At 48.0% G+C, this 26850-nt stretch overlaps 1 protein-coding gene across 3 annotated transcripts in view; it reads left to right on the top strand.

Moving 5' to 3' along the window:
- BSN (bassoon presynaptic cytomatrix protein) overlaps positions 1-26850 on the top strand; it is a 96782-nt gene that overhangs the window by 28996 nt on the left and 40936 nt on the right. For all 3 annotated transcript variants that reach the window (XR_003140556.2, XR_007404282.1, XM_025455868.2), the window contains exon 2: positions 25879-26287. Coding sequence is in view for 1 of the 3 variants with exons in the window: in XM_025455868.2 (XP_025311653.1) it covers positions 25879-26287 (409 nt within the window). In the remaining 2 variants the exon portion in view is untranslated. The remainder of the gene's footprint in view (positions 1-25878; positions 26288-26850) is intronic.

The following is a 26850-nucleotide window of genomic DNA, read 5'->3' as shown; positions in this document are numbered from 1 at the left end:
GTTATTCATTGTGAGTTAATTTTTGTATAAAGTATGAGGCTTAGGCCAAGGTGGTATTTTTTGTTTGTTTGTTTGTTTTTGTTTTTGTTTTTTTTTTAAGACAAAGAGAGAGTGTGTGAGCAACGGTGAGGGAAAGGGACAGGGAGAGAGAGAATCTTAAGCAGGCTCCATGTCCAGTGTGGAGACCCACGTGGGGCTCCATCTTACAACCCTGGATCATGACCTGAGCAGAAATCAAGTCGGGTGCTTAACTGATTGAGCCACCCAGACACCCTGTTCTTCTTCTCTGCCTCCTCCCCCCACCTCTTCCTTCTTTTGTTTATGGATGTCTAATTGCTCCAACACCATTTGTTGAAAAAGCTATCTTTCCCTCTGGAAAGACCTCTGAGCTGGTTTTGCACTTTTATAAAAAGTCAGTTGAGCATATTTGTGTAGATCTATTTATGAATCCTCTCTTCTGTCCCATTGATTTATATGTCTATACTTCTACCAATATCACACTTTTTTTAAAAAGATTTTATTTATTTATTGATAAGACACACACACACACACACACACACACAGAGGCAGAGACATAGACAGAGGGAGAAGCAGGTTCCCTGCAAGGAGCCTGATGCAGGACTTGATCCCAGGATCCCGGGATCACGCGCTGAGCCAACTGATGCTCAACTGCTGAGCCATCCAGGCATCCCCCAATATCACATTCTTGATTATTGTAGCTATATAGTAAGCCTTAATATTGGGTAGAATAATTCCTTGCACTTTACTCTTCGAGAAGTTCATTTTAGTGTTCTAGAGCCCATGCTTTTCCAAATAAAGTTTGGAATAAATTTATATGTCTATAAAAAGCTTACTAGGATTTTGGTAGGAATTGCATTAAACCAATAGATCAATGATGAGTCTTCTAATTCATGAATATACTATGCCTTTCCATTTATTTAGGTCTTCTTTGACTTCTTTCATCAGTATTTTGTAATTTTTGGCATATATATCTTATATATGTTTTTTAAATGTACACCTAAGTATTTAATTTTCTTATTTTCTTTGGCTTGAATATCAGTGGCAATGTTTTTTGTTTTGTGCTTTTTTAGAAGGGGGGAGGGCCAGAGGAAGAGGGAGAGAATCTTAAAGCAGGTTCCATGCCCAGTGCAGGCCCCAACTTGGGGCTCAATCTCATAATCCTGAGATTATGACTTAAGCCAAAATCAAGAGTCAGACACCTAACTGACTGAGCCACTCAGGCACCCCTACATGATAATGTGCTTTTACTTTTGATTTTTTTTTAAAGTAAGCTCTATGCCCAATGTGGGGTTTGAACTCACAACCCCAAGATCAAGAGTCACATGCTTGGGGCCCCTGGGTGGTGCAGTCAGTTGAGCGTCTGACTCTTGGTTTCTTTTCAGGTCATGATCTCTAGGTTGTGAGATCAAGCCTGGTGTCGGGCTCCATGCTCAGTGGAGAGTCTGCTAAAGTTTCTCTCTCCCTCTGCCTCTTCTCTCTCTCTCTCTCTCTCTCTCAAATAAATAAATCTTAAAAAAAAAAAAAGAGTCACATGATCTACCAACTGAGCCAGGGACCCCTATGATTTCTTCATGTTCATTTTTATTTTTATTTTTTTATTTTTTAAAAAACATTTTATTTATTTATTCAAGAGAGACAGACAGGGAGAGAGAGAGAGAGAGAGAGAGAGAGAGGCAGAGACACAGGCAAAGGGAGAAGCAGGCTCCATGCAGGGAGCCCGACGTGGGACTTGACACCAGGGTTTCCAGGATCATGCCCTGGGCTGAAGGTGGCGCTAAACCGCTGAGCCACCCGGGCTGCCCCATGTTCATTTTTAGTGTATAGAAATGTGATTGATTGTTATGTGTTTATTTTATATCCTGTAACTTTGTTGAATGCAAGTGTTTTAAAAATATTTTATTTATTTATTCACGAGAGACACAGAGAGGGAGGCAGAGACATAGGCAGAGGGAGAAGCAGACTCCCTGTAGGGAGCCCAATGTTGAACTCAATCCCAGAATCCTGGGATCATGACCTGAGCCAGAGGCAGACACTCAACCACTAAGCCACCCAGGTGCCCTTGAACTCAAGTTCTATTGTAAGTTCTTTGGGATTTTCTATATAGACAATCATATCATCTGAAAATATATACAATTTTATTTCTTCCTTTCCAATCCACACACCCTTTATTTCTTTTACCTGCCTTGTTGCAGCAGCTAGAACTTGCAGTTCTGTGTTGACTGTCAGTGGTGAGAGAGTAACGGGAAGGGAGGGTTGGGCCAAGAGATCTGTGGACATCAGGTTATGTGAGACCAGAGGCCAGAGGGCTTGGAATGGCAGGCAGGATTTGGACTTGAGTCTAAAGGCGGCAGAGGAACTATTGAAGGTTGCTGAGGTTTGTTAGGAAAATTCTTCTGGGCACTGCGTGTGGCATGGAGGAGGGGAGCCTAGAGCCCTGAGAAATGAGTGGAGGCTGTAGTCACAGTCCAGAGCCCCATCTTGGAGCCAGTGATAGAGATTGTTGAACATGGGTCTGAGACAGTAGAATGGCCTACAGGGAAAGAGGAAGGAGTGGATGAGCCATCTTCAAGGCTGAGTCAAGGTAGGGCAAGAAGCCATATTCCTTTTTTCCTTAGCCCTTGTGATCTAGCCAGTGACCAATGGCAGATCCCAACTCTGTATCGGAGAAACCTCCCTAGGGGAGCAGACAGGAGAGTGGGTTCTCCAAGAGAAAGGTAGGTAGTAAGGGCCCTGGGCTCCAGAAAAAGTGAGCTAGAGGAAGGGTGACCTGGAAATATAGCCAGAAAAATTGGAAGTGTTCTGTAGTGCAGGTAGCAATAATTGATGCTGCCTGAATATCACACATAAGATATTCTCCCTGAAGGTTCTACAGAAGTTAAGGAAGTCTTACTTGCACTCCTAGTCATGGCAATTTCCAGTGGGCTAGCTCTGCTTTTCTTTCCAAGGCCTCATGAGATGTGTGAGTGACCAGAAGCCTAGAAAGATCTTTTAATTAAAGCAAGATTTCTTTGAGGTTGGTCTTCTGAATGTAACACCTCTTCTAGTGCTACTGTGTGGCTTTGTGTTTTGGCTAAAAATTTTGAGGGTGAAGCCAGAGTCCAAGGGTCTGGTGGCAGTGCCCAGAGCAGATCCCCCTTGATATCATTTTCCTCCCTGAAGTCCCTTCATGGTGTCCCTTTCAGAGTGAAGGCTGAATCTTAATCTAGCCTGGTTTATATCGAGGCTCTGGATGACACTAGAACAATTTTTCAGGTTTTTTGGTATCTATGACTAGTATGATTTGCTTCTAAAGAATTTATTCTTTTATTTTTCAATAGGAGGTAGTTATTAGATTTCTGAAAACTGTGGGATTTGTTGAAATGAGTCATAGCATTTGGCTGAAATAGAGAGGACTCCATCTGTTGCCTTTGCGTGGTCTCAGTTCTGTTCTATGTGACTGTGCTATAAGGGAAGTAGGAGAACTTGGTGTTCTGGAAGCTCACCATGACTGGCCCTGCCTATCAGACACTAGTCTCACCAAGTAAAGATATGGGGAGGTAGACCCTAATTCCTGAGAGCTTCTCAACTTGAGATCACAGCAGTTGTTAGCACTGCGTTGGGGTGAGGGGGTGGGCAGGAGCCAAAGGTTCCTCCTTGTCCACTGATCTCAGCCAGCTCTTTCTTTGGTAAACTCAAGTTTACCCCCTGGGTTTCAGAAAGGGGAGCACCCACAGCATGGATGGTTTCCTCAGGCCTCCACTGCTCTGGTCTGCTGAGCCCTGATGCTCTCCTATGTCTCCCTGGGACAGCAAGACAACTCATTCTGACTGAATTGGTTCTCTGAAGACAGGTAGCAATGCCTCAGGTCTAGAGAGGTCATGGGAGCATGAAACTATATGGGGGGAGGGGACAGATTTGGGGAAAGAGAGACTCGGGTCACACAGCTTAGCTTATGCACATGACTTCTCTTTAAATCTTGACTTCCTCACCTGGACCTCCTCTGCGAAACTGTTGGGAAGATTAACTGAAACAATGAATGTGAAACATCTGGTATGTGCTAGAAATGACCAGTTTCCCTGCCCCCACTTCCACTCCGGTCTGGCCTACTCCTCTCTACACGCTGTCCTCTTTCATCAGTGACAGATCATTCTCGTGTGCAGAGTAAAAGAAGAGGTGTGCTGTGAGTCAGGGGCACAGCACAGAAGATGCCGACATCCCACGCAGCTCCCTGCAGAGGGGCGGTAGCTCTGCAGATGGAGGAGCCTCGTGCTCAATCAGCAGCTTGGCCTGACCCACTTGGCCGCTCACATACTTGCCTCTCACTGGGCAGCTGGCGCCTGGTCTTCCACACCTATAGGAGGAGCAGTGCCCATCAAATCATGCCCCTGCTCTGCTGGCTCCTGCAGGACAATCAGTCTGGGAACTGTGGAGGGGCAGAGGTACTGTTCCACTGCTCTAGTCCCTGAGACACTGTTATCTGAGCTGTCTCAGGAAGTGCTCTTGCCTCCGTGGCTCACTCTTATCTCTACCTCTTAGTGTGCTGCCTGGCTAGTGTGGGACCTCGGTGGGCTCCTCTTCCTGTGGGACTGATTGAAGAGGCTGTGTGGCCAAGTGAGCAGATGCCCCAGCTTTGCCTGCTCCTCCTTTCATTTCTGCACTACACAGGGTATATCACAGGAGTTGTCTGTCTAGGTTGCCATCCCAGGCAACATAGGCCTGTCAGATTACAACATGATTATTGAATTAGCAAGTGACCAGAGCCTTGTCTCAGAGGGCCCCGTGTGTGAATAGTGATGAGTGGATCCTGCTGCATTGCTGTAGACAGCCTAGAAGCTGTTCCCTGCAATGATGCCAGTAGCTCTGAGGGCCCAGAGAGACAGATTTCCTGTTGACCATTCTTTAGCAGGTCCTTGGTGAGCCATGGCTGCTGTCACTCTGTACTGAAGCTCCAGAGTCGATTCAGCCCAAATGGGAGATTGCCAGCTCCCAGCTAGTGTAGAAGCCCCAGCACCCCAACAATCCTGCCTTTTGGGTTGGGTCTTTTCTGGTACATCCATGAAGCAGCTTCTCCTTCCTACAACCAGTAATGGCTTGCTTGACCCATGTGAGTTGATTTGGATCACTAGTCTGACTAGGTCTACACTGGCCTCCCCCATTTGCTCTAACTTCCTTCATCTTGTCACAATAAGACATCCTAGGCTTAGGGCGCCTGGATGACTCAGTTGGTTAAGCGTCTGCCTTTGGCTCAGATTGTGATCCCAGGGTCCTAGGATTGAGTCCTGCATTGGGAGTCCTTGCTCAGTGAGGAGTTTGCTTCTCCCCCTACCCCTCCCTTCCGCTTGTGGTCTCTGTCTCTTTCTCTCTCATGCTTGCTTGCTCTGTCTCTCAAATAAATAAATCTAAAAAAATAAAAAGTAAATTCTAGGCTTAACAATTCTGCCCCTGACTTTGTTTCCCTGACAGTGATCCTGGTGATCATCCTATAGCAATCCGTAACACCTTCCTTTCCACAGCTATGGAGAATTCCATTATTGTGACTGGAGCACAGTTTTATTCAACCAACTCATACTGAGGACATTGGGGTTGTTTCTTGGATTTTATTGTTACAAATAGTTCTGCCATGAATCTCTAGGTTCATGTGTCTTTTGTATTTTTGTGCCTGGACCTTTATCAGCTCTGGGCCTGTCCAGTTTGTGTTACAACTTCCAGAGAGGAAGCATGATATTTTTTGGGCACTTAGGATCTTCCAGCCACTGTACTACAGATCATTAAAAGACCAATGAATGAAGTTCATTTAGAAGGGAAGCAAATTAGAAGTGATTTAACTGGCGGGAAAAGGCTAGATAAATACTCATTGGCTGAACCAGAAGCATCACAGGGGTAACTGGCAGACCAGATAGAGGGTAGGAAGAGAGCAGTGCTATGAAGACTTCTGACACTCCTCAATGTTGGGTCAGGGAAGGAATGGGCACCCACAGGTTTGGTGGGGGGTTAGGTGGGGTCTGCGTCATGGCAGACAAGGCCAGCAGAGGTGGCTAGAGAGCAGCCCAGAAGAAGCAGTCTCAGGTTTTACTCAGGGAGTCTCCTCACCCCCACCCCCACCACTGCATCTTGTTGAAGTGAAATTCTCATAACATAAAATTAACCATTTTAAAGTGTACAACTCAGTGACATGTAGTACATTCGCGATGTTGTACAACCACCTCTACCTAGTTCCAAAATATTCTCATCACCACAAAAGAAAACCCCCATACCCATTAAGCTATTGTTCCCCGTTTTGTTCTGCCCTCAGCCCCAGGCAACCACAAGTCGGCTTTCTGCCTCTTATTGATTTACTTATTCTGGATATTTCATACAAATGAAATCATACAATGTGTATCCTTTTGTGTCTGGCATCTTTCTCATAGCATAATGCTTTTGAGGTGCATCCACCTTGTAGCATGTAGCACTTTATTCCTTTTGTTTTGTTTGTTGAGGCAAACTATACATCACATAAAATTTCCTATTTTTATCATTAGCGAGTGTATAGTTCATCAGCATTAAGTGCATTCATCATTGTTGTGCAACCAGCACCATCCTCCATCCCCAGAACTTTCTCATCAGCCCAGATTGAAATGGTGCCTGTGAAATTAACTCCCTGTTCCTCCTCCGCAACCCCTGGTAACCACTGTTCTACTTTCCATCTCTATGAATCTGACTATTCGGGGAACCTCATATAAGTGGAGTCATGTAACATTTGTCCTTTGGTATCTGACATTTCACTTAGCATAATGCCCTGGAGGTTCATCCAAATTGTAGCATGTGTCAGAATTGCATTTCTTTTAAAGGCTGAATAATCTTCCATTGTGTGTGTATGCCACATTTTGTTTATTTTTTCATCTGTTGACATTTCATCTGTTGGACATTTGGGTCCCTTTCACCTTTTGGTTATTGTGAGGGGTCCTTGAGTCTCAGCAGCCTGATGCACAGTCAGAACAAAGACATGTGGATGAACACTGAGATAAGATGCCAAGGTTTGGGAAAGAGTCTGGAAGCAGGGTCTGTTCCCTGGTCCAGGTTTCCTGGACCTCCTCCTTCACATCCCTCACCCCACCTCACCCACCCCTAATGGCAATGCACACTCTCACCGCAAAGTCTAAGCCCCTGTCATGTCTTCCCTGGGGATGCCCTTCCTTGGGCCTTGGCTCAGCCCCTCCCAGGATGTTTGCATGGCTCTACTCAGGTGTCCCCTGTCTGAAGATGCCCCCCGACTCTTCGGAGTTGTCTTTCTCCTTCCTTGTTCTAAGCATTTATTATACTCTGAACAAATCAGACCTACCTATTTATCCTGGCCTTTGTCTGTCTTTGTACCATAGGCAAGTTCTGTGAACTGAGTGGCCTTGTCTGCCTTGCTCACTGCTAGGTAACCAATGTCTATAATGCAATCCAGTGCCAGGCACCCTGTAGCTCTTGATAAGGATCTAGTGTTCACTGAAGCCTCCCACTTGTGCTATTCTGGCTGCAGTTGGAGCTCTAATCCCTTCCATCTCTCCCTCTTGCATTTGGGTCTGTATTCACCACATCCTCTATCCCAGGCACCCCACCCTATTCTCTGGAACCCCAAACAGCCTGGACCCCTAGTACCTTCCCCAGATGTTCCCTCCACCTTCTGCCAGGTGAGAGCCTGGCTATGCCTGAAGACAGCATTGCCCTTAGCCCTCAACAGACTGTCCAGATCCACATTCACTTGCTTGTTCCCCCTAACTAGGGGCCTTTGGGTCTGTTACACAAGCCTGGCCCTCAGACCCAAAGGTCTTTGCTGACAGGTCTTTGCTGTCCTATCAAACATAGGCCATATGGTTCTATCACTTTCTCTCCCTCAGTATTGCTGATTGGACTTCTATTACTTCCCACTTCCCTAAAGACTTTGGCATCAAAATCCCAGGCTTCCTGCCCACTCCACTGCTGTCAAGCCAGGGAAGGAAGGAAGGGCTAATGTTTTTCTCCATGCCTACTGTGCGCCTGGCACTGTTTTCTTTCAGGCTGGGCTGACCCTGGCCCCTCTGTTGGCTCAGTCTAGCCTGAGCATTCTGGGCATGGTGACTCAGGGCTGGGCTAGTACCTCAGGGCATTTGCCCTTCCCATTGGGCGCTGGCCTCCTTGACAGTATCTTACCCCTTACTCAGTGGCTCACCATGTGCCATGAAGAGCTTGATCACAGGTGCTCACACCTGCTTGCATGGGCATGCATGCAGTCTTGTGCATGCACACAGACCAGAGCACATGCAGCCCTGCACACACACATGAGCACACCTGCATTTACCACATTCACCAGCATCTCATCATGCTTTTTTCTCAGGTCTTAATCATCACTCTCAGACCCAAGGGCAGGTATTTTCCTTATGAGAACATCAATCTTAATGGGTTTGAAGCCTAAGTAGCTGAATTTAATGCTCTCAACATGTAAAAACATGTCAGGTAGGAACATAGGCGTCCCTTTGCCTCTGCTGCCCAGACACAGAGCCCTGGGAAGGGGAAAAAAATAGGGGAGGGGAGCCCCTGGTGGTAAGCCAGAGCTGGTACCTCTCCTGGCCAAAGGTGGCTCCAACCTCCTGAAAGGGACTTAAGCTCCTTGGATGGGGGTGGCCTTACGCTAGGTCCATGGGGCCTCATGAGAAAGTTATCCCGGAGCAGGCTGAGCAATGAGAGGGGCATGAGGATTCCCCCTTGAGCCAGCAGGGACAAATGGGAAAGTGAAGTGGCAAGGGATAGGGGCATCTCCTGCAGGAAGCCCTCCAGCCTCTCACCTTACTGGGGAATCTCTACCAGTGGGAGGCAAGTTCCCCAAGGGGCTGACAGGTGAATCTCCCACAAGAGGGATCTAGAAATGGACCTCCAGCTCCTCCTGGGCCCTCACAGTATAAGGGAGGGTGAGAGGCAGCAGCCAAAGTGCCTCAGGTATACAGTAGATTTCTTTTCTTTTCTATTTTTTTTTAAGATTTTATTTATTTATTTGTTCATGAGAGACACACACACACACACACAGAGGCAGAGACACAGGCAGAGGGAGAAGCAGGCTCTAGGCAGGGAGCCCGATGTGGGACTCGATCCCGGGACCCCAGGATCATGCCCTGAGTTCAACAGCTGAGCCACCCAGGCGTCCCTAGACAGTAGATTTCTCCTTCTGAGTTAGACCCCTCAGGGTCGCCTACTCAGACTTCAGAGTTGGCAAAAACAGAAAATGAGCCACCATCCTTGTACATTTTTCTGCAACTGGGCTGACAGGGCAGTTAGAACAACGGACGTGGCAATGTTGAAGGCTGGAAGGATGCTGGATGGCTTTCTTTTTAAAATGTCCTTTAATGTCACAGTGGGAATTATTTAGAGGAGTGTATGTTTTTCCTGCTGGAATCTTGAGTCTCACCATCGTGAGATGGCATTCTTTGCCATTCTGGTTTTCTTGCACAAGCCCTGTAGAAGATTACATTCAGTAGATGGACACTTGCTCAGCATTCGCTCCCTCTGGGTCTGGGCGTTTGGCATTGCAGTGCATTCCATGAGGGGAGAGGGTGAGAGCAGACCAGAAAGAGGCCCACAGGAGCCTGAGGCTGGAGGAGTCTGCAGGACTCTGGGTAATGCCCTTTAGAGGGCAAAGTGCTTGAGCTGGGTTTTGAAGGTTGAACTGGGTTTTAAGGAAAAAACCTTCTAGAAAGAGAGCGGAGCACAAGATGGGAGGGGTGATGGTGAGAAAGGAGCCTCCGGACTCCCTTCCTGAAGGCAGTGCTGGAGAAGGAAGCCTCAGAGATCCCCATGGTAGAGTGCTTTGAAGGCAGAGGGCCAGCGCATCCTGCAGCACAGTGACCCACCTCTGCAGGGTGGGACTGGTGGCACAAAGTGAGCATTTAGCCCAGTGTGGCCTGTGTGAGCCTCTGGGGCTGTGACTGTGCAGTTGCCACAAAAAAGCCACGCTGCTATCAAGTGGGCTTTCTGAACAAGACTCTGGAGCTGGGCCTGCCCTCATGTCTTTGTCCCAGGCTTCAGACCCCTTTCTCCCCGTCCCCCAGACTGTCTGTTATCAGCCTGAGATGTCTATAAGCTCCAGGATTGTGGCAACATACACTCTCTCTTCCATGGCCGGGGGCAGCCACCACTGCCATGGAGGACCACCTATTCCCTAATCGTTCATCTCAGCTCATTGGTCATTCAGTCCACAAACATTTACTGAGCCCTTCCCTGTGCTAGGCCCCATGCTAGCTTCCAAGAACCCCGTGGTGACTATGTGTGGAGAAAAGGCAGATGGCCCACTTGTCGCTGGAACCCTCTCCTGCCTGTCCCCCTGTCTTCCTCCAGGGTTCTGTCGGACTCTGCTAGTCTACATTCCATGCACATACCCACACATTTAAGTTCTCATTGTTTTGTGTATGATACATGGAGTTTTATGTGTGAGAATACTTGCTTTGAATTCTTTTTTTGGTAACAAATTTGAAACTGCAAAAGGTATTGTTCAGAGGGTTTCATCCTCATTTTATAACCTATTATGTCTAGTGTCAGGCATTGCCTGGCTCCACACCAGTGCTGCCAACCCTTTGTCCAAAGGCAGGATTCTTTAGCCCTTGGAATAGCCCTGCCCAAGAGCTAGGATGAGTGCCAACAGGGTGGCTATGGGAGATGGGTGGGCGGTGGGACCCCTTGTATTGATTTACTCAGAGCTGAAACTAAGGGCCATAGATGCCTCCCAATCATGATTTTCTTTTCCTTTTTAGGGGTTACCAATAAGTTTTTACTTATTCTTTATAGAAACAACAAGCAGGAAAAATATTGCTAGTAAAAAAAAAGTTTTTTAAAATTTTAAATAAAAAAATAGCAGTTCTGATTTCTGGAAAGAGATTTTTTTAACATGGAGTGGGCAGACATTACTTTGGTACTTCTCTCTCTCCTAAAATACACAATAGACATAGTTTTTGGGTACCACTAGCTTCCGGTGAGAAAGGAAGCAAGAGGTTTCAGCCAGGTAGGGTTTCCCTAGAAGTCTAGAGGAGCAGGCAGGAGCCCCATACATTGGAGCACTGCCAGGTCCAGCAGAGCACACTGGGCACAGCAGGTGTTCACCCAGTTCATGTATCAATGATGCAGGCACTGGGTTATCTTGCTAACTGCATTGAGGGCCCCTGTCTTCCTGTGCTTGGAGCACAGCTGGGTGTGAAGTCGGCCCTTTATGGGCTACAGCTGTGTCCTCACGGTCCCCAAGGGCAGGCTGAGTGCTAAGTCCTTAGCTCTGGGTCTGAAGACTGGGTGGGAGCTTGTGGCGTTGTCTGGTTTCTGCCGCATTGGGCTTGGCATGGGAGAGTAGGGCCTTTGGCCTCCATGGTCACAAACACTTATGATTTTCTCTTAACTATCTTGACTTTCTGCTTTCAGCAGATTTTGGAAGAGAGCTGACAAGCACAACACAGTCCCTTGGTAAAAGTCTGTAGTAGAGGAATTTGTAGGAGCTGGGAGCTGGGAAAAGCTGGCTCAGCTTTATGCAATGACTTCTGACTCCTGATTAGAGCTTCCCAGCTTTAGGAGCACTCCCCCTAAGCCAGAAAACTGGGACACTTCATAGCTCAAAGTTGTCCCTGTGTGGGATCCTAAAGCAGGTGTCTGTAAGCCTGAGGCTGGGTGGGGAGCAGGAGCCTCAGTGGCTTGGGCTGTATCGGAATTCCTGAGCCACCTTTGGAGGCCATGGCACTTCCAGGAGACAGGGTTGGTAAATATGAACAGAGGGCCGGCACTGGAGCCAAGGCTTTTGCAAAGGCTATGGAGAAGGCGCTAAGCATTTGCCTTTGTGGCCATGTGTCCCCTCAGAAACTGAGTCAGGTAGCAGAGTCCTTGAGTGTATCTGGCTGGCCTCTTGAAGGGTTCCTCAGTCATCATGGGCTGGAAAAGCCAGGAAGTTCCTTAAAATATACATGCTGTGCATAATGTAGGTCTTGGTTCAGGGACGTACTGTGATTTGCCCAGACAAGTATCAAGGTCCTGGGTTCCCAAAGGGAGTCCCTAAGGTTGGGCCCCTTTTCTCCTCTGGTGTCCCAGGTCAGGTTCCCTGGACAGCCTGGGAAGTGATAAGGAGAGCCCTTCAAGGAGCTGTTGACCTGGGGCTTAACTCTGGCTGGGGACTCTACTCTGGCTGCCTGCCTGTCTCCTCTTCCCTCTTCTGGCCCTTTGGGCTTCCAGCACGGGTTCCCACCTCACCTGGCTCCGTCAGCAGGCTCCTGCTGCTGAGCCCTTACCCAGGTCTATGGAATATGTGGGGAAAAAAGGCATCAGGACACTGAATAGAGTAACACTTCCCTCCTACTGATTATTAGCTCAAGAAGCCAGCTCCTTTATACACTGTGGTAAAACCCAACTTTGGATCTCTTCCCCTTGGAATTTGTGGTAATTGGCTAAACTAGCTCTCTGTCAATGTGAATGGCACAAATATGACTGTTCAATTCACTTAAGAGAAAAAGTTGTTTTCAAGCCTTAGCAGGGTCATTTCCTACTGACCTTGCCCAATTACAAATTATTTTTCGTCAATTGATTAAAAGAGCCTGTGGAACTTGTGCTTCCTTCAGCAGGCAAACAGGGATGGTACACATGTTAGATTCTGGGAACCCCTACCCTCATGCAATTCTCCCCTAGATCTTCTGAGCTGAACCACAGACAGGAAACAGTGCCTTGCAGGTGGCAGCACTGGGACTGGGCTTGGGGAGACGTGCCTAGGGAGGGAGACCCAGGAGGCTCCACACCAGAAGTTGGTTTGAATGGCATGGAGGAGGTGTTCTGCTGGCCCTCTGAAGAGCCTGTGGGCATGGATGCAGGAAAGCTGCTGGCTGGTCAGGAGTTCCCAGGCCTCAGGCAGGGCTCGTACTGGGGGCATATGAGTGTGCTCAAGTGACAAGCTAATGTGATAGGCTGGGGCCTGCTGGTCACTGGCCAGATTAGCTGTTGAGGAATTTGATCTCCCCTGAGCAAGAGGTCTGGTACCTTCAGAAGTAAAACAGAAATGTTTATGATTGTGTACTTTTTTCTTCTTAGGGGATGAGATCTAAGGTGTTTAAAATTTTTTTTATTTTTTTTTACTTTTTTATTTTTATTTTTTTTAAAGATTTATTTATTTATTCAGTCAGAGAGAGTGAGAGAGAGGCAGAGACACAGGCAGAGGGAGAAGCAGGCTCCATGCAGGAAGCCCAATGTGGGACTCGATCCTGGGTCTCCAGGATCACACCCTGGGCTGCAGGCGGCGCTAAACCGCTGCGCCACCAGAGCTGCCCCAATTTTTTTTTATTTGTTAAGGATTTTATTTTTAAGTAATCTTTACATCCAACATGAGGTTTGAACTCATGACCCTGAGATCAAGAGTCACATGCTCTACAGACTGAGCCAGCCAGAAGCCCCCTAAATCTAAGTTTTTTTTTTTTTTTTTTAAGATTTCATATATTTATTCATGAGACACACAGAGAGGCAGAGACATAGGCAGAGGGAGAAACAGGTTCTCCATGGGAAGCCCGATGCGGGACTTGATCTTAGGACCCCAAGATTACAACCTGAGCCAAAGGCAGACACTCAACCACTGAGACACCCAGGTGCTCCTAAATCTAACGTTTTAAATCAAATTTATAAAGGAGTCTATGCTTTAGAAAACTTAGAATTGCATAGATGGAAAGCCAGAGGAAAATGGTATTTGTTTTGGGTTGTAAAATGACCTCTGGTTAAATGTGATGAATTAAGAGTCTCTTTGTTACTTCTCACTGAACTAATGAGAAGCTATTGCACTGTAGAGGAAATGTTAAATACCTATAAGGGAAGCTGATCAGGCAGGTCCAGAGCTCTCCGCAGTGATAGTTGATGCTAGAAGACAGAGGGGCTATGCCTGCAAAGTCCTCAAGGGAAGCAAGTGTGAACCTAGAATTTTATATTCAGCCAAGCCGTTCAAGTTTAATGACCACAAAGATACACTCATGTATTAAAGAACTAGGGAACATGGTCCTATGAGCTCTTTTTCTTTTTTCTTTTCTTTTTTTTTCTTTTTTTTTAATATTTATTCATTCATTAAAGATACACAGAGAGAGAGAGGCAGAGACACAGGCAGAGAGAGAAGCAGGCTCCATGCAGGGAGCCCAACGTGGGACTCGATCCCTGATCTCCAGGATCACACCCTGGGCTGCAGGTAGCGCTAAACCGCTGCGCCACCAGGGCTGCCCTTCTTTTCTTTTCTTTTCTTTTCTTTTCTTTTCTTTTCTTTTCTTTTCTTTTCTTTTCTTTTCTTTCTTTTTCTTTTCTTTTTTTCTTTTCTTTTCTTTTCTTTTTTTTCTTTCTTTTCTTCTTTTCTTTTCTTTTTCTTTTTCTTTCTTTTCTTTTCTTTTTTTTCCTTTTTTTCTTTTTTCTTTTCTTTTCTTTCTTTCTTTCTTTTTTTTTTTTAGATTTTATTTATTTATTGAGAGAGAGAGCATGAGGTGCTCTCATGAGGTGAGGGGCAGAAGGAGAAGCAATTTCTCTGCTGAGCAGGGAGCCTGATGTGAGGCTCCATCCCAGGAACCTGGGATCATGAGATGTTTAACCAACTGAGCCACCAGGTGCCCCTTTATGAGCTCTTTTTCAATCAATGAATGAATAAACTTTTCTAGAGAGAAACTCCTTAAGACATGAGCAGAGAGGAAAGTAGGCCATGGGGATTTCTTTCCCCTTGGAAGAGGAGGAAAGGGCCTGTGTGCATCTCTCAGAACACTACGATTTGGCCTAACCCATCTCCAGAATCCAGACCAAGGTTGGAAAATAAGGGTAACTTTCCTCTAAACTTTTTTTTTTTTTAAGATTTTATTCATTCACCCATGAGAGACAGAGAGAGAGAGAGAGAGAGAGAGAGGCAGAGACACAGGCAGAGGGAGAAGCAGGCCCCATGTAGGGAGCCCAACGTGGGACTCGATCCCGGGACTCCAGGATCATGCTCTGGCCCAAGGCAGGCGCCAAACCGCTGAACCACCCAGGGATCCCCCTCCTCTAACCTTGTTAATTGGTAGTGACTTCACAGAGAGCTGGGGTTGAGAAAGATCAGCGGGAAAGACTGTTGCCATCCGTTAGTAAGGTCTGTCATGAACCCAGAAATAGGCCACAGTAACAGAAAGGCCATGGAACTGTCATCCATAAAGCAGAACAAAACCAGACCCTTAGGCCTGCCTCATGTGATAGCCAACCCCCTGGAGCATATCTCTGAGAGCTGGGCCAGGCCTACCCCAGACCAAATTCCTCCCCACCAGAAAGGACCAATGAATACATGTAGTGTTTACCCGTGACCTTCCCATCAGTCCCATTTTCACCTGGATCCCATGACTTTCCCAGAGTCACAGGAGCTATATGTAGGCATCACATGCCCCAAGCTGAGTGCAGCTATGAGGTGTGTTATACCATGGTGCTTGTGACAGGCACTGTGTAGATGGTAGCTTGCCTTGGGACAAGTGGTGGCAGATGCCGTCCCCCTGGTGTCTAGACTCTGTTGAGGGATTACTAGTCCTTTGGTCATAGCTTCTCCGCTCATGTCTTTTTTCTTTTTTTCCTTTTTTAAAAGATTTATTTATTTATTTATTTGACACAGAGAGAGTGCACAAGCAGGGGGGAGTGGCAGGCAAAAGGCACAGAGGAAGCAGGCTCCCTGCTCAGCAGGGAGCCCAACCTGAGGTTCGATCCCAGGACCCCAGGATCATGACCTGATCCCCCCAACTTGCGGCCAGCCCTGGTGGTCTCTCCTCTTGTGCTGGCAGCTCCCCTGGCCTGTGCTGGATGGCAGCAGTTCACATTCCTACTGGTCCCTCTCACCACCTTCTCTGCCATCCTGACCCACCTGGCGAATCATCCCAAACTCCGCAGCAGCAAAGCAGTCACAGCTCACTTCCTCAAGCATGTTCTCTGCCGGCCCAGATGGACTGGCCTGGGACCAACTGAAGCTTGTTGTTTGGTCCCAGGAAGAGTTCCAACTGCTAGACATTTCTAAGTGGAAAGGATGAGTGGCAGTGGTGGGTACCTTCACACGCGTTTGTCTGCTCAGGGGTGTGAATATGTGTATGCCCGTGGGGGCCGTCACCAGGCTGGCATGGTGCTTTGCCCCACTTGTAGGGGAGGAGCTAATTCTCTGGGGTCTTTTGGGTCTTGGAACCTTAACTTCATAGTGGGGCAGCGGCTTCAAGGGGTTGGAAGTTAGGAGAAGAGAATGTTGGCCTCTTGGGGAACTCTGCTTTATAGCATGGCACCTTATTGCCACCACCCAGACACCCTCTGGGTAGTACCTTCTGTCCCCAGCCAGCAGGGCATCCTCTGGTTTCAAGAGAGCACCTTGGAGACTCTGAGCCCGAGGTCCTGGCTTCTTGTCCCCTGCAAGGCTCTGAGTATAGTAGCTGAGTGTTATGGAGACCCTCATCCCTGTGCTGTTGCTGTCAGTAGAGCAAATTCTTTTTGGTTCATAGGTGGCCAGGAAGGGTGGTGAGGGCAGCCCCCAGTGGCCTGGGGCGTTCCTGACACTGACCTATGGAGCAGGGCTAGGGGCAGGAAAGAATCTGGTCTGGGCCATCAACAGAGTTCTTTAAAGGTTGGAAGTTTGGGTACCTGGATGGCTCAGTCAGTTGAGCATCTGCCTTTGGCTCGGGTCATGATCTGGGGGTTCTGGAATTGAGTCCTGCAACGGGCTCCCTGCTTCACTGTGAGCTTGCTTCTTCTTCTCCCTCTGCTGCTCGCCCTGCTTATGCATGCTCTCTCTCTGTCAAATAAATAAGTAAAATCTTAAAAAAAAAAAAAAACGATTAGGAGATTAAGAATTTCCTCAGCAGAGCCTCCAAAATAGGGCACACGTGCCAAGGAGGGAAGGGAAATGAGGCAGCCAACTGAGGATGGAGTGAAAACTTCATTTACATGTATTTCCGACCTCATCCTTTCAGATTTTTCTACTTGGAGAGGTGTGTTCTATCAGTAATATATGTACATGTAATTGGTGGACAAATATTCATATGTTGGGGCTATGCAAACATGTTTTATTGATAGGGACACATGATCAGAAAGACAGAAGGCCACTGGCCTCAAAGCTGGGTAGATCAAGAAATGTTTTCTTGTGTGGACACTGGAATTTTTTCTAAATTCAAACTTTCTGAGTTCTCCCGTCCATTGATTTTTTTTAAATTATTTATTCATGAAAAACACAGAGAGAGACAGAGACATAGGCAAAGGGAGAAGCAGGCTCTCTGCATGGAACCTGATGCAGGACTTGATCCCAGGACCCTGAGCCAAAGGCAGACTCTCAACCACTGAGCCAGCCAGGTGGCCCTCTCCTATCCATTCGTAAGAGAGTTGCTGCAGCAGAACCCAGGACCTGCATCTTGCTTCCCAAAATTCTGCAACCGTGAGATGGCTGGCTGGCTCAGTCAGTAGCACATGTGACTCTCAATCTCCGAGTTGTGAGTTTGAGCCCTGCATTTGGCAGAGACTACTTTAAAAAAAAACAAAAACAGAAACTAACAAGATTCTGCTATCCTTATTCCCTACCTGAACCACAGGGACCACTGGGTGGTCCAGTGGTCCTTCCTGGCATGGGTCTGCAAGGAGAGGGTCCTCCCACAGCGTCTGCCCAGTCATAATTGCTTATTAGAGAAAGGTCAGCCATGAATTTATCAAAACCGTGTTTGAAGCTGTGGGACTCTTCCGGCTGCTCTGACTTAGAAAAACAGCTTCCTTAAGTTCAATCCCTTCCTGGTAAACAAAGACAGTCATTGATTGGTGTGAAATATTTCTCTTTTAAATATTCATCTGGAGGTGGTGGCGGCAGTGGAGGGTGGGGGCATGTTCTAGAACCCTGCCATGTGGAAACCTGGCTGGTTTTCCCTCTGGAGCCCATACTGTCTCCCTGCCTCCCTGCTTTTCCTTTCTTCAGTCTGGTCAGCCTGAGCCGGTCCTCTCTGAATACAGCTGCCAGAGTTGCTCTAGGTAACTGCATCGTGGACCTGGGCAGCCACATCTCTCCCTGGTGGCCCCGTCCTTACAGATATATTGGGTATCTGGAGCATCTTTGGTCAATGGAGCTTGCTGGCCGCATGCCTTTCCTGGCATTTCTCACGGAATCAAGCCCAGTTCTGACCAGTGCAGTCTGGATCCTCTTTCCCACTGGTGGTCATGGTACAGGACAGGAGGCTACCAGAGTGCTGAGGAGTGCTGAGGGGAAGGCTGACTGCATTGGCTCTGTGCCCCTCCCCAACAGCACTCCTGTGGCCCAAGGGTCCTTCTAGCCCCGGTAAACAGTTTCAGGACTTGTTTCTGATCAGTCAATAGCCTTTATTATTATTTTTTAAGATTTTATTTATTCATGAGAGACACACAGAGAGAGGCAGAGACATAGGCAGAGGGAGAGGTAGGCTCCCTGCGAGACTCGATCCCAGGACCCCGGGATCACAACCTGAGCCAAAGGCAGACGCCCAACCACTGAGCCACCCAGGTGCCCAGTCAATAGCCTTTAATGCTGAAAGGGAGGAAAGCTGGTAGAAATCCAGCTATTTTTACATCCTCTACCTTTCTTGGCTATCTTTTAAAAATATCTATCCCTAAATAAGCCATTTTTAGTCTTCCCTGCTTGGCTTCCAGCCACTCCTTCATATCTCTGCTCTCTCTCCTCCTCACCTACTTGTCCGTCTGTGTCTCTTCTGCTTTATGGCAGTGTCCTTCTTCCCTTCTTGCTCACCTGTCCTTATCCCAGCCCTTGCCAAGGAATAGTACCTCCCAGGGGCTTTTGGGAGAACCATTGGCCTTATGGGGCCTCACTGCTGATAATCCAGATCCATGAAACCAGGGCATCCAGGGGGCTTCTGTGGGGTCCTACCTGTGGCCACCTCCCTCCCCCTTTCCTTCCTCTCTCCCTTCTCTACCCAGTGGAGATCTTTCCTAAGGAGAGCCACCTGAGGAGGCCCAGGGCTACCCCAACCACTTGGGTTCCCATAGAACTTGTGTCCATGTATGTGTCTCAGATGGCTCTCCTGGATCTCCGGCCATGGGCAGATCCTTGTGTTCGGTAGGATGGGGAGCTAGCCTTTCTCAACATTGAGCTGGTGGGGGGACTGTTTCCTGGGCTACTGCCTTATTCTTACTGTTTCCCTGCCTCCACTGTCTCCTTGACACTGAGCCAGAGCACTCTCATTTGAAAACCTTAGAGACCCTACTCCCCTGGCTTTTCCTTTCTTTTCTTTTTTTTTAAATTTTTTATTTATTTATGATAGTCACAGAGAGAGAGAGAGAGAGAGACAGAGGCAGAGACACAGGCAGAGGGAGAAGCAGGCTCCATGCACCGGGAGCCCGACATGGGATTCGATCCTGGGTCTCCAGGATCGCGCCCGGGGCCAAAGGCAGGCGCCAAACCGCTGCGCCACCCAGGGATCCCTTTTCCTTTCTTTTTTAAAAAGATTTTATTTATTTATGAGAGAGAGAGAGAGAGAGAGAGAGAGACTGGCAGAGACATAGGCAGAGGGAGGAGAAGCAGGCTCCATGCAGGGAGCCCGATGCGGAACTCAATCCTGGGACTCCAGGATCACAACTTGAGCTGAAGGCAGACACTCAACCACTGAGCCACCCAGGCATCCCTGGCCTTTCCTTTTTTGGCTCCTAAGCTTTCTCATAGTTCAGGTAGTTGAAAGTATGTGCTGCTGGAAGTTGTTCTAAGTGTTGGAGATAGCACTGGCTTGAACCAGCCATGCCTGCCCTGCACAGCTGTACAGGTGACACAGCCCTACAGGCTGAGCATGCTATGTCATGCCTCTCAGCCTTCCTTCTCTGCCTACCTTGCCCTTTCACCTCAAGGAGAAGACTCATCAGTCTTCTGCCCTTCCCCTGAGCCATGGGGTGATGTGTCGTGCTGTGATTTGTTTGCACATCTGTCTCCCTTCTAGACTGTAGGCTCCCAGAGGACTGGATCTCTGTCTGATTCACTTTTTAAAAAATTTATTTCAATTAAATATTGAAGAGGTATTTCTAAAGAATGTAACAATACTTATAAAATATGTATAAGATGTAAAGGATAACAATACAGTGAACACCTGTGGACCCAGCTTCCATTGTAAGAGACATACTTTGTTCATACCATCAATACCTGTCACAGGGCCTGGAGCTCTCCCAGGGGTCAGCAAGTGTTTGTCAATGGCTACATTCCTGAATGAACAAACCAATGTGGCTTCCTCTGCAAGTCCCTCAGCATTGCTGGGCAGTCTCCATGTGAAGTGGCCATAGCTGAATTGTCTTATTGCCCTAACTCAGTCCCATGCTGAACTTACTGCTTACACATCTTTCCGTTTCCTTTGCACATGCTTATTGAGTGCCCAATCCGAACCAAGTGGGCTGTGGGCCTGGGCTGCGGTAGGGAGCAAAATGTCAGAGACCTTCTCCTGGGGACCTTCCACTTAAACAGTGCTTTAGAAAAAAGGAAAAAGAATCCAAAGAGCCCAAACTGGGGCACCTGTGTGGCTCAGTCGGTTAAATGTCTGCATTCAGCTCAGGTCATGATCCCAGGATCCTGGGATCCTGCTTTGGGCTCCCTGCTCAGCAAGGAGTCTGCTTCTCTCTCTGCTCCTTCCCACCCCAGCCCATGCTTTCTCTCTTACTTGCTGTCTCTCAAATAAATAAAATCTTAAAAAAAAAAAAAAAAAAAAAAAAAAGGGATGCCTGTGTGGCTCAGTGGTTGAGTGTCTGCCTTTGGCTCAGGTCATGATCCTGGGGTCCTGGGATCAAGTCCTGCCCTGGGCTCCCCACAGGGAGCCTGCTTCTCCCTCTGCCTATGTCTCTGCCTCTCTCTGTGTCTCTCATGAATAAATAAAATCTTTAAAACAACAACAAAGAGCCCAAACTGCAGTGCTGCTTACTCCTCTGTAGCCTGACCGTGCTCCCCAGAGTGGCAATGTGGGACATTGGTTAAGGACAGGGAAGACTGATATAAATCATAATGACTTTGTGAGTTATATAACTTCTGTGTGTAGCAATTTCCGTGTCTGTAAAATGGGCAAAATGGGCCCTACCCTATAGGTTTGTTATGAGACATAAAGGAGTTAATATGTGATAGGTGCCTCTGCATGACAGAGCTTGTGGCAAAGGTTAGGTTGGCATCACCACTGTCATGGTCAGCAGACAGTGCACAGCAGACAGAACATTCTGTGTGGTGGGGCTAGGGGTGCGGCCAGGGAGGACTCTATTGTCATTTCTGCAGTTCTCTCCAGCATGAGGTCAGATCCAGGGAAGGGTTGAGTGCCACACTAGTCATGTGGCATGCCTTGTTTCCTCAGCTCTAACGCGCTTTGGGGCTGTGTTTTGCTGTTCTGAGTCATGATGTGCCTACAGCCCATCCATTCAGGAAACACCTGTTGTGTGTTCAGTGTGTGCCAGGCACTGTGCTGGGTTCTGGGGTGTAGCTGTGGAGATAGCACACAGAGGCCCTTCCCACACTGAGCTGTCAGTCTAATGTGGGGATCACAGAGGATATACAAAAGCAATACATATATGATGAGTCAGAAGGTACTCAGTGCCATGGAGAATAAAGAGGCAGGAGGGACAGAAGTTGCATTTTATTGTTTTAATTAACTTTTTACTAATCTCTACACCCAGTGTGGGGCTTGAACTCACAACCTTGAGATCAAGAGTTACATGCTCTTCTGACTGAGCCAGCCAGTTGCCCCAGAGCTGCATTTTATTTTATTTTATTTTATTAAAGATTTAGTTACTTATTTTAGAAGGAGAGAGTATGCATGAGCAGGGGTGGGCTGTAGAGGGAGAGGGAGAAAATTTCTTTCTTTCTTTTTTTTTTTTTAAGAGTCTGACTCGATTTCAGCTCAGGTCATGATCTCAGGGTTGTGGGATTCAGTCTGAAATCAAGCTCTACAGAGGGGAGTCTGCATCGAGTCAGACTCTTAATCACCTGAGCCACCCAGGCGCTCCTGCAGCTGCATTTTTAATAGAGCAGTCAGGGAAAGTGTCCCTGAAAGGATGCCACCAAAGCAAAGACTTCAGAGAGTGCAAATGCCTGCAGATGCAAATGCCCAGAGGCTGGAGTGGACCTGGCCTAAGGGAAGTAGAGGGAGGGAGGGAGAGAATAGTAGGAGAGGAGGCCAGAGGGGAAGGGGCCATATCTCATGGGGTTTCAGAGCCATGTAAAGTCTTTGGCTTTTCTTCTGGGAGGGAAAGGAAATGTTGGAGGGTTTGGACAGAGGAGGGAAGTGGCTGACTTACGTATATAAGGGATTATCCCAGCTGCTGTACAGAGAAGACCACAGAGGAGGAGGTGAAAGTAACCAGGCTTGTGTAGAACTGAAAAGAGAGGCCACCTTGTGGCCTGCACAAGGTGGAACAAGGAGGCAGTGGGAATGGCCAGACTCTGAAGCCAACAAGATTTATTGATGATTGATATAGATGGGACAAGAAGAGGTCAGAGATGGCTCCAAGGGAAGGTTGGGAGGTGCGCATGTATGGAAAGATCAGAGCTCAGCTTGGACACACCATATTTGAGATGCCTATACACATCATCTCAGTCCAGATGCAGAGTTGGCAGTTAGACCAGTGAGGGGTTCAGGGAAGAGGTCAGGGCCAGAGACACACATTTGGTCATTGTCACGGGGTAGTGAGTTTTGTTTTGTTTAAGATTTTTTTTTTGTTTGTTTAAGATTTTTATTTATTTATTTGACAGGGAGAGAGAGAGAGAGAACACAAGCAGGTGGAGTAACAGGCAGAGGCAGAAGGAGAAGCAGATCCCTGCTGAGCAGAGAGCTCAATGTGGGGCCCAATCCCAGGACCCTGGGATCATGACCTGAGCTGAAGACAGTTGCTTAACTAACTGAACCACCCAGGCACCCCGGGTAGTGAGGTTTTAAGTCTTGAGTCTGATTGGGCCTTGAGACCCAGGATCATGTGTACTCAGAGAAGACCAGGTCCCTCTGATATGAGGATGGTGTTCGGGGATTAGGAAAGAGTTTAAACCAGTATGGCCAGGAGAGAGGAGGAGGTTTTCCAGAAGGCAAGAGGAGAACTTATCTCAGGATGGAGGGAGCACTCAGCAGTATCACATGCTGCTACTGAAGTGAGATCAGGAACTGAGAAGTGACTATGGGATTGATAACACGGAGGCTGTTGGTGACAGTGACCCAAGCAATTCCTGTGGAAGGGTGGACAAAGGCCAGGTGAGACTAGATTGAGAGGAAGGGCAGGGAGGAGCAGAGAAATGGGATAGTAGCTAAAGGGGGAAATGGGTCAAGGTTATATATTGATCTCTGTGGATGGGAGAAGCATATTTGTATGGTAATTGTAGTCACCCAGTAGAGAGAGGTAGCAGATGATGAAGGAAAGGGGAGGATTTATGAAGGTGAGAAGTGGGGGCAAATATTGGGGGATAGATGTCAAGAGGCTATGGGTGTGCAGCTTCTCCTCCAGTGGCTCCCACTTTCTTAGTGAGATGGCAGGCAGGTTGTCAGTGAAGAGAGGGAAAGAGAGACATGTCGGAACATGATGAAGGAGAAGGGGTGAGGAAACATCTCAGAGGTCAGGAAAGTGCAGGGATCATAGACATGTATCCTGCTCATCAGTTGTCTATTACCACCACTGTGGGGTGTGTGCACACCCATCAGGCCTGAGTACAGGGAGCTCTTGCAGGACCAACTTTGCTGGGGGGCAGGAGGCACTGTTTGCTTCTCCATTTTCACTACAGCTAGGTTGAAAGTTAACTGGAATCTGGATCTCTGGCTCACAAATTTTGTCCTCAGAAAGACCACACTGTGATGCAACATTGAATTAAAACACCACTGTGTTATGTATCAGGCAACTCACATACAATAGAAGTGGCCGTATTCCTCAGAAGAGACCGCAGACCTTGCACAACCTGGGAGAGGGGCTGCAGCCCCTCCATGTGTTGGAAAGGGCTCTCAGTAGCTTGTGATTAGCTTTCAGGGGTGGAATTTTTTTTAAATTTTAGTTCCAGTATAGTTAATATATGGTCAGGAGCTGCTTTTAAATTCCAGCCCCACATCTAGATGGCTCAGTCGGTTGAGCGTCTGCCTTCTGCTCAGGTCGTGATCTCATGGTCCTGGGATCTGCCAGGGAGTCTGCTTCTCCCTCTCTCTCCCCTTCTGCCCCTCCTTCTGCTCGTGCTCTCTCTCTTTCTCTCAAATAGATAGATAGATAGATAGATAGATAGATAGATAGATAGATAGATAGATAAATTTAAAATAAATAAATTCCAGCCCTGAATCATTCAAATAAAAAATGGAACTATGAATCTAATAAGTGAGAATATTTCTTTACCATACCCAGAAATTAGTCTACTAGAAGGCCCTGGAGCCCAGGTTCCAGGTGTGGACTAGAAATGCTGTGGCCACCACATACTGGGCCTCACAGCTGGTGGGAAGGTGGCCCAGAGGGGCTAGATTCAGGGTCCAGTGATCCTACTGTAGAGGAAAGTGGCAGGTCCATGAGACTGTTGTTGGTTGATGAAAGAAATATTTGATAGACATATAAGAATGTTTCTTTTTTTCTGGAAGAGCCTTTATTAGACTAAGGGTGTGGCTTCCCCTTCTTCCACTCAACATTGTTCCTCAGAAGGGAGGTAGAACTGCAGATTGTCTTGGAGCGGCCTCCCCAGGTGGGCTCCTGCTCTCCCCTCTGAAATGGCTTGTCCTAAGACATTCTACCAATTGACTCCTGAATCTTTTTGGCAAGCAGATGGCTTTCAGCAAGGGGCAGCAAACTTAGAATCCCCCTCTTGTCACTCAGACCCTAGGAGGATGAGGGCCCCAGGGCAGTCTACCTGCAGGCAGCTGTGGTCTGACCTCTTCAGTGTTCTCAGCCAGTCTATCCTGTCTCCTGGGTGCCAGTATCCACCCAAATACAGACTGAAGCAAGGATAGAATTTCAGGGAAGCAATATAAAGCATTGCCTTGGGCTTTTTTTGTGCTCAGCTTCTTTCAAACTAGAAAAGGAAAATTGGGAAAAGAAAATAAGGAAATTGAGTTTAGCCTAATGGTTTGACTTTCTACCTCATCAAACTACAAACTCTGCAGGCTTCTCTGCAGCTGTGCCAGGTCAGGATGGAGATGGGGGTCAGGCACATTGGACCTCCCTCAGTGGTTCCGCAAGGGCTGGATCCTAGGACTCCAGCCCCACCCAGCCTTGCATTAGTGGAAAAGTAACATCTCGCCTATCTCCATGGACTTGGTCTCGCATCAGGAATGGTGATGGACTGCCGGAAAGAAAGTTCCTTTGTGCCTGCTGGAGATGGCATTATCTAGGCATTAGGATGCCTCCCCCAGCCATCTCCACCTGTCTGGAGTCAGCCTTTGAAGGGGACAAGCCAGAACAGACCTGCCAGGGCAATAACTCTGAACTTAAGCTGCATGTTGGCATTACCTGGGGAGAGAAAAATACTAATACCAGGGTCCTGCCCCCTCAGGTTCTGCTGTAATTTGTCTGGAGTGTATAGCCTAAGAAATTTAAAAATCACCCCAGGTGTTTCTAATGTATAGGTTTAGTGCCTTGTACTCAAAGTGTGGTCTGCATACCAGAGTATAGGTATCACCTTAGAGATTATTAAAAATGCAGCTCTCACCTTAGACTTACTGAATCAGAATCCACACTTTATCAGGATATAAGAGGGGAACTCATGATCCTTCCACATGGCCTGGTGCTGAGGGTTCAAGTGGGAGATGCTTGTCAGGGCTCAGCATGGGGCACAATCAGCGCACAGCAAATGGTGGCTGTGATGATGCCACTGGGCAGGAAGAGGAGGGTGGAACCGGGCTCGGCAGGGTCACCGAGCTTGATAGAGCCCTCTGCAGGCTACTTCTCTGGGAAGTGTCTCTAACACAGTCATTTTCAATGTCATTTCAGCGTTTCCAGGAGACTGGACCCCAAGGAGCCCCCGGGTAGCCAGAGAGCAGCTTCCCCAACCCCGAAGCAGGCTTCTGCTACTGCTCCCGGCCGCGAGAGCCCCCGGGAGACAAGGGCTCAGGGCCCAGCAGGCCAGGAGGCTGATGGGCCCCGCAGGACGCTGCAGGTAGACAGCAGGATGCAGAGATCAGGGCGGTCCCCCTCTGTGTCACCGGACAGAGGCAGCACCCCCACATCACCCTACTCCGTCCCCCAGATCGCCCCCCTTCCCAGCAGCACGCTGTGTCCCATATGTAAGACCTCGGACCTCACGTCGACCCCCAGCCAGCCAAACTTCAACACCTGCACCCAGTGTCACAACAAGGTCTGCAACCAGTGTGGGTTCAACCCCAACCCTCACCTCACCCAGGTAACCACCTTCTGCGCCGGCTCCCCCACCTACCTTCCCATGCCTCCCTTGGTTCCCTTCCCCCCCCCCTCTTTTTTTTTTTAAAGTAGTCTCCACACCCAGCGTGAAGCACAATGGGACTTAAAATCATGATCCTAAGATCAAGAGTCGGACACTTAACCGACTGAGCCACCCAGGCGTCCCTCCCTTCCCCTCTTTAACCAACTCTCTTTTCTTGGTCATTTCCCTTGGCAACTGAAATTTATGTCTTCCTGGCTCCAAAATGTGGTAGCAGAGAACAGACTTGGCCGTACATCTCTTGAGGGATTCCTGCACCTTCTGAAAGCTTGGGCAGAGTCCCAGCAGAGAAGATGCTTTCTTACCTGGTAAAAGTCTGACCCAGAAAAATGGCCTTAGAAGGAGCCAAAGACAGGCTTCTGGGCAACCTTTCTTAATGCGTACTCATTTGGAGATGGCCACAAGAAGCCATAGGCTCGGGGCGAGGCAGATTCCCCTGGCCCTTGGCCAGCCTTTCTCCCTGACAATAGGCACTGGGGGAGGTGAGGGATGCTGGTGAGGGAAGT

The sequence above is a fragment of the Canis lupus genome, chromosome 20, assembly GCF_003254725.2.
Source record: "Canis lupus dingo isolate Sandy chromosome 20, ASM325472v2, whole genome shotgun sequence".
In the NCBI taxonomy this organism is placed as follows: Eukaryota; Metazoa; Chordata; class Mammalia; order Carnivora; family Canidae; genus Canis; species Canis lupus.
The sequence above is the reverse complement of the archived record's forward strand: the minus strand, read 5'-3'. Positions and strand labels throughout refer to the sequence as shown.